Genomic DNA, 10310 nt, shown 5'->3' with positions numbered 1-10310 from the left:
GAGCACAAATTTCACAGCAATTTTTAACAACAGATATCCAAGGTGCTATGTGAAAACATCTGTAACTTAAATGATTCTTAATCTAGATTTAGCCAACCTTCATCTTTACAAAAACAAAAAAAAAAGACACCTGTTTTTCATTTTGCTTAGATACTTAGAATTATTCATAATGCATAGAAAGGCTAGAACTACTTAATTAAAATATACTGCAAGCGTGTTTTTCTAAACTTATATTGCTAAAGCCTTGCTGTACTGTAAGATTTATTGGAGTTGGCCTTTGCACACAGTACCATGTATTGACACAAGCCTGGCTATACATCTGTTCCAGCCTGTCTGAGTGGGCACACCAGCACACGACTATGGTACAGATCACCCAGTGGCAGTGCAATGAAATGTAGAGCCAGTGAAATGCCATCTCGTGGGGTTTCAGCTCCTGAACAGCAGCATTCTCTCTGAACAGGTCTGTCCCACCAGGCTTGCATATTGCTGGACGCTGGCCTCGTCACTGGGCCCCTTCCTCCTCTTCTTGTACACGCTGTAAGGCATCACGGTTCTCTTGTGCAGCACCCTCACCCTGCCCAGCTCCTTCAGACGACCTTCATCGACTGCAGAGGCAACCAGAGAACAAAAAAACAGTTATTTATCGTGTCCACAGCACCTTAATTTATGCCTCTAACTTCAATATGCAAAATGAGAACCGCATGAAGTAAGAGAAGTCATCTGCAGATGAAAGCTGAGCTGAGCTGCAGAGCGTTCTTGGATCATGGCTGGCAACAAAACCCAGCCTGCAAAGGAACTGTGTCTGCAGTGTGAGAGGTAAATCCTGCAGCACATGTTTCTAATGGTGATGGATGGCATTTCTGAAAACACCTCTACTGCTGTATTTAAAAATTCACATTCATTTAGTGCTCCTGGAGCCAGAAGTCAAACTCTATCTGGGAAAAACTCAAACAGAACTGACCAGGGCAGACTTGTCATTACAGAACCCTTGCAAAACCCACCACACCAGCTGGGACAAAGGTACTAAAACCAGCAGGAAGCCTCTGGGCTGCTTCTTTAGGTAAGCATCAGGCAATAAACCACCTTTCCAGGTGAAATTCCCTGGCCCTCCAGCCCCAGTCTGCTTCTCCCTCAGTTAAACTGGTTTCTGAGTTTCATTTTAGGGGTTACATGTCCTTACTTGAGTCTGATCCCTGAGCTCTGCAGACCAACAGGGTGAGCAGTGCAAGCACTCCCTGGGTGAGCACAGCACAATTCCTCTTCAAAGATACACACACCACAGTTAAACCTTATTTCCTTCCCACACAGACCCCTTGTGCCTTAATTTATCCAGAATCATACACATAAGAGTGTCACTGAACAAGTTAAAACTTCCTTATTTTTATGAATCCCATTGATGCTCCTACTGCTGAACAATAATGTTATATAGTTGCTGTGTGTCAGAAGAATTTACACTACAATGCTAGAAAACTCTTCAAATAAACTCAGAGAACATGTCACACATCTGAGGCCACTGCTGGATAAAATAGTAAAATTATTACAAAATAGTGGGAAAATAAATATTGGACTTTTCTGAACTTTAGGTTCAAAAAGTCATCAAGAAGAGTCAACCCAGAATCTGAAACATGAGCTTGAGAACAGAACCATATAAATTCCAGTAATAATAGAGATGCTTACTGGAATATCAGTATTTTGGGACATGAACTATGCAAAGACTTCCTTTTGGACCTTTTTTCTGCTTTTAATTAATGCTTCTTTATGTTTTAAAGGAGGCCATGAAACTCTTTTCTGTGCAAGACATTCTGAAGAACCTGCTCCTGTTCATCCACAGAAATGGCCTATAAACTTTTTTTCTGCTGATTGCCTGAATTTAGTATGTGAAACGTAATGAAAGCTGCTTTACCAAGTTTGGAATGACTTCATTACTTTTATCTGTGTTTTGATTCCTGACATGAAAGCACAATGTGTTTCTTAAGACTTAACTGGGAAAACATGGTTTGAAGGAAGAAAATCTGAGTAGTACTTGCTAAGATTGTGCTCCCCACTAATTATTGTTGGCAATTGCTTTAGATAAACACCAAGTCAAAAACACTTTATGGCTTTCTTTCCCTCTTTGAAATCCATCAGGTTTTTGATGTGTGGCCAACACCTCCCTGATATCCCAACAGGTTGGTTTTACCACCAGCCCTTCTGCCTCTTCTGTTACATCCTCCTTGCTGAGAGTTCACCAAGGGAAAAAACCTGCAAGTTTAGCTTCTGGAGGTGACACAAGTGTAAAGTTATTTTAAATTCTTAAATTGGAAAGTTTCTATTTACTGCACCTCTAGACTGACTGCCAGTCTGTGTCCTGAGATGGATTTAGGCCAAGCTGAGCCCTCACAGCTCCATGCCAAAAGCTCTTTAGAGCTGTTCCCTACTCACTGTTTGATACTCATTGATTTCAAATACTCCCAAAGCCTGATATTGTGGGTGAGTTCATCTTCTGGCTTGCAGTGCTGCTGGCCCAAGATTTGATTTCTTTGAGAGACTAAAGCTACTGTGCCTTGGTTTCACTGCAGCCTTCCTGGCTCAGCTGAACTCTGTTCTTGCTGCTCAGCATTTGTGCCCTTCCTCCACTTTTACTCATTGCAATGAAAAATAACATTCCAAATTTCTACAATGATTACCTGTTCTTCCACTGAATCCCCTCAAAATCAAAGCTTTAATAACAAAAATAACCTTCTGTGAAAGTACTTAAATGTATGCAACTTAAACTCCATCTGTAAAAGAAACCTTTTACTGAGATGTTAAGTGTAAAGTAAAATAATCTCGGGTACATAGTTAAGCTTTTAGAGATGGCAAATAGGAACTTGTGTCACCATCATAACAAATCTGAAATTCAAAACTCAGCCACCTTTCAGTTGTTGCTGATCTGGAGGCAACATCATGGGAATTCAGGAAACTATTCCCTTTAAACACAATTTAAATGTAAGCAGAATAAATTTAAAATAATTTAATGGAAAATAAAAGCAGATTGGGCTCTGGCACACTTTAACAAAGAAGTTACTCTCCCAATAAGGAAAATTAAATAGCTGCTCCTGCTGAGTGGCACATGGTAAAATTTGCTTTCTATTCAAGATGATGGCAATTGAATTCAAACAGGTCTTCCCTGTGTGACTGATGCTGGGATACAGCAGCAATCACAATTCAAAACGAGACCAAATGCTTTATTAAAAAAAAGTTCCTTGCTGAAAATAAGAAAAAACCCATCCTTCTACTTCCAAGCTTTAGTGAAGAAATTTTATTTAGTGACTTACATTTCTGGAAAGACCCTGACTGATCAGACAGTGGAACAGTATATTAGGGCAATTTTAGTAATTTCTGTAATTACTGAATACAGTACTGTTACCACTAAAAAGTTTTTTAGAAAGTGCTTATTTTTTCCTCCTCACACTTTCTCATTTTTCACCTCCTGAGCTGTTGATTTATTGCAGTCTACAGAAGAGACACTGTCATTTGACACAAAAAACATACAAGGCTTCATCCCTTAATTCAGTTACATCTATCAGTACAGTCTGGATGGTAGATACACAAAATACAGAGCAATCAATTATGTAGATTGAAAGTTCCTGTAATTTTAGGAAACTGGGCAACTGCAGCTGCCAACTGAAAATAGAAATATTATCCTGTAAGTCTCAGAGCTAAAAATACAGGTGAATTCTTATTGAATAAATTACCTGTCACTTCTTTCTTTTCTCCCCCATAGTCCTAAAGCAGCAAATTATTTATGTTGCAGTTGTCTACTGAAATTTGAATATAGGAGAGATTTCACTTCTAATTCAACCTTGCCACTGTGACCCCATAAAGACTGCACAGAGGTGTTAAAATGTTCTGTTCCCAGCCCCATAGCACTGTTAAATGGAATCCACATATGGAGGATTTCCTTTCTGAAAACACAAAGCGTATCAGACACGTTGCTAAGTGCCAGCAGAAAACAAAGCAAGGAGCAGGAGTGACCCAAAGCCTCTCATGCAGTGGGGTGTCTTGGCAGGCTCTGGTCTGAGTTCCTGACCCAGCTCACTCATCCACCTTCACCTAAAGGGCAGCCTCAGGCTGCACTCACCCAAAAAAAGGCTCCCACACTCCAGGGATGAGGAGGAACACAAGGAGCAGGAAGCCTGACCAAGTCCTGCACAGTCCAGTCCTTATTTCTTTGCACAACCCAAACCAACTTCCCCCTAAAACTACAAGCTTCTTCCCAAGCCAAAACATCGTTTTCAAATGCTGATAAGCATTCCTGCTGAAATCCAGCATGAAATGAGGAGGAGTAATTTCAGCTTTTTTGTTCACAGCAACAGAAAGCTGGACAGCAATGTGCTTTTTAAAGAAATCCAGGATTTCATGGTCGGGATCTTTTTCTTACAGCTCAGGGGTGGATTAGCATTTTTCTAAAGTTATTTGGGAAAGTCCACATCCAAATATTTTTATTCTTCACATGCATTAAGCTTTATTATTATTCCCTAATATAAGCTGAAGTGAAAAACAGCTCCATCTGGTCAGAAAGCTGGGTAAGCATGTGCAAAGCTGGACAAGCGAGACTTGGAGAGGAGAGTGAGCTCTGCAAAAGTTTGAGAGCCAACACCATGCTGGAAAAAGGGTGATGGCTCAAAGTTTCTGTAGAAAACTATTACTAAACCAGCTTTTTGTGGTGGCTGACTTGGGCCAAGCTGGTTTTGATGAACAGTGATGTGGAAGGGCAGCCTGAGCTGCAGCTCCTCTTTAGAGCCATGGCACCTCTTCCCTCCTCTCCCTGGACAGACCCCTCACAAAAATGACATTTTTTAATTTCTCAGGGGTATAATCCAGAGATGGAAGCAATCTAACTTTGCTTTAAAGTGCTTTTTTCCACTTACAGGAAAACAAGTGAAGAAATAATTAAAAGTAATGTGACAAATGTATTGATTTTCCTATTTTCAAAATAGGAGAAAGGACAACTGCCAATTTCCAAAACAACCCACATTAGTCACAGGAAAATATTTCCTCCATTTTCTGTACAGAATGGACTCAGAATTAGCAAGAATCCTAAATGAGGACTGACATATCTAACTCAAAAAATAAATGTGGTACTTCTGCTAAACTCTGAAATTATTCTGTTTCTGACCATAAGTTTAATTTTCTTTAAATGCTGCTTCAACTCCTTAGAATCATGAAAGTATTTGGTCACCATCACTTTGTAATTCTGCATCCACACTACAAAGAGAACCTGGATTTTTTTTTCCCCCACCACAGCAGGATAAAACAGTGAAAGAAAGAAAGAAGGGAAAAGGCAAAGAAGCAACCAAATTCAAAATTTAAAATATTTAAATCTGTGTCATTAACTGAAACCCGTGACTCACTTTAAAAGCAGACAATGAAGGAATCTCACACTATAAATTAGATTTCCATTTTGCTTAAAAAGAATTATTTTACTTCTAAGCATTAAATCTACAGAACAAAAAGTCTGAAGATAAACACTTGACAACTGCTGCATTTCCAGCCCATGGATGTGCTGGGGTCTGATTTTGTTTCATGTTGCTTGTGGTTTTTTATTTTCAGTTTTGATGCACTGAGGATTTGCATAATTTTTAAAGATGAACAGAATGTTCCTATTTTTACAATCAAAGAAAAAAAAAATTCAATTTACAGGAGATTAAAAGTTTCATGACACTCAAGCTTTCAAACTAGTTATAAAATGACAAAAAGAAGCACCATCCCTAGCTGGCTACACTATGGTTATGTTAGTTTATATGAGAAACACTACAGCTTTGTTGAAATTTTTTTTAAAGAAAAGCTACATCTGGTTTACATGACCTTGTCACAGTTAATGATCAATGATTTTAAAACAAAGAAACTGCAAAAGGAAGAAACACATTAACTTTTCAAATTTTATGACTGAAACATAGGAGATATTAATTACTGGAAATCAAAGATTACTCTACCACAGTCAGAAGCCAAATCTTTCTGACCTTTGAATTTAAGTTCATTTCTTACCCAATTTAAAGCACAATTTCTTTTGTTCACCAGCAAAGTATTGGATGTCATCCTCAAAAACAAAAGGGCCAATCAGCAATACCCATTAATAGTCATGTTTATACAAAACAGCGAACTGAAATGTGCTTTTTCTCATATTGCTTCTTTCAAACTAGACTCATGCATTAAGGAATATTAAAGACCCCTATGCCTTGGGGTACAAAAATACTAACTCAAACCAAAATAAGAGTACAGTTAAAATGAAGCATAAACAACAACACACAAGAATTCAATGAAAAGAATTCTTAATTAAAACCAGAAAGCACAAGTCACAAAGGAAGTACAGTAAAACGCTCAGGATATTCTCAATCAGCCATATCTTTGCAGTTACTCTAAGAAAAAAATAGGAACTTTTGAAACCACTGCTCAAAAAGAACATCTTTGTAAAGTGGAAAAATGCGCCTTTATCGAAACATTGTCGATGATCCTTAGAACAGGGGAATTACAGTTTTACAGGTACAGAGATCCTTCAAATGGACAAAGATAGGAAGTTGCAACAAGGAGAAATCCTGAAGGCATCTTCCAACCCAAACTTTTGGGCTTTGTGCCTGAACTCCTACAAGTGGTTTACGCCGCGGAGCTCCGCGAGGAGCGGCAGGCAGCACGCGCTCGTCCCGCTGTGCCACAGAAACAAGAACTCCTTGTGCTGGGACTCGCGTTACTCCTGCAGTAAACAGGAGCAGGGGCCACTGCAAAGCGTTTCCTGTCCATGCAGCAGCTCACAGCAGCTGGGGGCTCAGCTGTAATTCACGGCTTCTGCCTTACCTGGAAACAATCCCTGCCCGCGCCGCCCAGCACTAAAATCCAACTGCACGCGCTTGAAGGAGATGCACATAAAACAACGTGCACAGAATTCCTCTCGGGGGTTTGGAGATTGAGGTGACCCCGAGAGTGTAGAAGTCCTTGTTTACCAGTCCCTGCAGCCAAAGGAGGAGTCTGAATGCACAGGGTCGGCTTCTCAAGGTTGTTTATTTTCCCTGATCTAGAACATTCTCTCTCTGCCCTGCTGAGCTCTGTCCAGCAGCTCGGCCATGGCATTCTGTCTGCCCTCAGGGCAGTGCTCACATTTTATACCAAAAACTCCATGTGCCATGGTTACAATAACGTGCCAATGTCTGTCATTGATGTTGGACAGTGTGTCTCTACCTTAAACCAATAGAAAAGTGTCACCATCACAGCAAGACATGGAGGGCAAGGAGAAGAAGGTCAGGACACACCCAAATCCCTCCATCTTGTTCCTTTGAACCCCATTCTAAAAAGCCCCAAAGTTCTACTTTCCCACCCTGTGTTAATTCAACTGCCACACTACTCAAACCCCTGTGACTTGTAATTCCTCATACAAAGTTGGCAGTTTTTTCCACGGGCTAAAATCAAAGCCACAGGTCTTCTTGACACCGTGCCAGGGTCTCCAAGCCCCCTACCAGGGTCTCGAGACAGCCAGGGCAGCCAGAGGGATGTCCTGGGTTCCCAAAAATTCCCAGTTTAGTTGAGGAGCTCTCAGATAATACAATTATTCTAGCCTACCTCAATATATTGTCCTGGAAAAAGGTGACTGGAAAATGTCTACTGAAGGGCAAGACTTAAATCATAGAATGACAGAATCATTCCAGTTGGAAAAGCCCCCAAGGACCATCAAGTCCATCCATTAACCCAGCACTGCCAAAGCCACTAATCCAAGTCCCCAAGTGCCACATCCACACAGCTTTTAAAACCCTCCAGGGACTGTGACTCTGCCCTGGGCAGCTGTTCCAGGGCTGGACAATCTTTCCATGAAGAAACTTCTAATATCCAACCAAAACCTCTCCTGGTACAACTTGGTGCTGTTTCCTCTTGTCCTCCCAAGGACTGATACTGATATTCCTCCAAGGATTTGCTTTTTAGGAATGCAGTGCAAAAAAACCTAGTAGTACCTGGGAAAATGTTAGTTAAATAGGACTGAACAGTTCCCATTTGAAAACAGCATCCAGTACCTCCGAAGTCAAGATACTATGACAACAACAACAAAAAAGGAATTTAATCTAGTCAATGGCAAGTTGACAAAGATAACTTTTTTACTTTTAGATGTTCTTCCAGAGGACAAAATGAAGTAGTCACTTCAAAAGAAGTTGAATCTTTAACTCTGTTCTTGATGACTTCAAATACGAGAAATGAGAACGTGAGCTGCCAATGAAGAATATTAACTGCACACCCAGGGCACTTTGGGATGGGTTTTTTTTCTATTTTAACTACATTTTTTTTGGTTATCTAATCAACTTCCAGCCTTCAGTTTAAGTGCACTGTGCAGACAAGGGCCTAAAGCAGGACCACAGCACAGGTACAGCTCTGTTTTGAAGGCAGGGGCCCTGTGAGATGTTCTGACATCCCTGTGATTCTCTCATTCCTGTGCATGCTCTCCCTAACCCAGGTTTCCTGACTGCAGCTCCAGGCCTTCAGCAGCCTGCACAAGGCATTTCTGCAGATCAGACCTAGCCAAGTCAAGGCTTTACAGGCTCATTCATGGCCACACTATTTTTGATGGACCCCAGAGGCATTTCTACTGCCCAGCTCTGATTCTGGGGAGTTTTATTTTCTCTAAGTCAGCACTGGGGAACCTGACCAAGCTCTCTGCTGCATCAGATGTGTGTCCTCCACACTTCTCAGAACCTTTGTTAGCTGAGCTTTTCTGTTCCTTGAAGTATCCAAGTTATTTAAAAGAACACAGGAATGTTCTGCATTTTAAGTTACTCACTTCTCTTCAGAGACAGAAGGGGAAATCACAGTTAAAATCCAACAAGCACTTGGAAACAGCACATGAAAGCAACTCTAAGTCACTGGCTAGCAGGGAATGAAAACTGCACAGGTATCTTTGCACAGACTTTAGGGACCTCTTATTTTAGGAACATAATCAAAATGACTGTGTTACTGGTGGGAGAGACACATCAAACACATTATTAAATCTGTGAATTAATGGTTGACAATAGTAATGCATCTTAAATGGGAAAAGATTAGGGATAGTGACAATGGTGGAGATGATAAGACAAGGGGGAATGGCTTAAAGCTGCAGGAGGGTTGGATGGAGATGGGATATTGGGAAGGAATTGTTCCCTGTGAGGGTGGGCAGGCCCTGGCACAGGGTGCCCAGAGCAGCTGTGGCTGCCCCTGGATCCCTGGCAGTGCCCAAGGCCAGGCTGGACAGGGCTTGGAGCACCTGGGACAGTGGAAGGTGTCCCTGCCATGGCAGGGGTGGCACTGGGTGGGCTTTCAGGTCCCTTCCAACCCAGACCATTCCACAATATCATTCTTCTATGAAAAGCCAGTACAAAAGACAAAAGTTAGAGATAATGCTTTATGGAGTTACAGCTCCAAAACAATGGGAAGAAAACACGGAAAAAATCTGAAGGAGCAAAAAACTTAAATATTATTTATTAAAAGATCTGAACTGCATAGAAGTGAACGTGGCAGAAAGCAGCCAGAAGATTTTTCAAAAAGGCCGAAGTCCTCATTAAGACTGACATGTGAGGAGGAAAAAAACCAGAGACAACAGTCAAGCTGAGAATTACAAATGCAAACATTACCATGAAATAGGAAAAATTGAAGCAATTGGCAGTAGCTTATCAGCTAAATAAATCAGATTACAGCAATCAATTTGCTGGCTAAATTAATTAAAACATGGAATCAATTACGTTCCACGTGAGGAGCTGGGATGATGTCACCAGAGCAGGGAGGGAAGGAGGATCATTCCAGAAGGTCTGACCCTGGCACAGGTTTCCCTGGTGGATGTTGGAGTGTGGCTCAGCACATGCCTGTGGTGTCCCTTCTTCCATGGCTGCTCTGTGCCTGGGCCTAATTACAGCTGTTAACTTTTATCACATTTGGAACCCAGGCCCACAAGCTCATTGTCCTCAGCACGAAATAAATCTGCACGATCACTCTACTTGTCCCACATTGTTGAACATTTAATTGCTACTCTTGTGCTTCTAACACCTTCAGCGTATGGAAAATGATTCCTACAGGATTTGGCAGTCCTTGCCCTTCCCCACATTCCCCTGAATCTTCACCAAAAAAAAAAAAAAAAGTTAAAGCAGAATTATTCTGCTGGAAAATCAAATATCACAATGTTCAAAAGGTGCAAGAGTATCTTGAGCATAAACCCATCTAAGAATCATCTCTTCAATGCAAAGGCAAGTGAAGCATGCCAACATAGCTTTATTTTTCAAGGGAAGTCCTCCAAAAAAAAAAAAAAGTAATTTTAAAATACATCCATTTGTTTCACAATCTCTAGG

The 10310-nt window shown here is 41.0% G+C and overlaps 1 protein-coding gene across 4 annotated transcripts in view; it reads right to left on the bottom strand.

Annotated features, from left to right (window-relative positions):
• Positions 1-243: 243 nt before the first annotated feature.
• The window catches only part of ATE1 (arginyltransferase 1), a 67186-nt gene continuing 57119 nt past the window's right edge, over positions 244-10310 (bottom strand). For all 4 annotated transcript variants that reach the window (XM_053983669.1, XM_053983670.1, XM_053983667.1 and 1 more), the window contains exon 12: positions 244-605. In XM_053983669.1, the coding sequence (XP_053839644.1) occupies positions 427-605 (179 nt within the window). In that variant the 3' untranslated portion in view covers positions 244-426. The remainder of the gene's footprint in view (positions 606-10310) is intronic.

The sequence above is a fragment of the Vidua macroura genome, chromosome 8 (genome assembly GCF_024509145.1).
Source record: "Vidua macroura isolate BioBank_ID:100142 chromosome 8, ASM2450914v1, whole genome shotgun sequence".
Lineage (NCBI taxonomy): Eukaryota > Metazoa > Chordata > Aves > Passeriformes > Viduidae > Vidua > Vidua macroura.
This window is presented reverse-complemented; position numbering and strand designations above follow the sequence as displayed.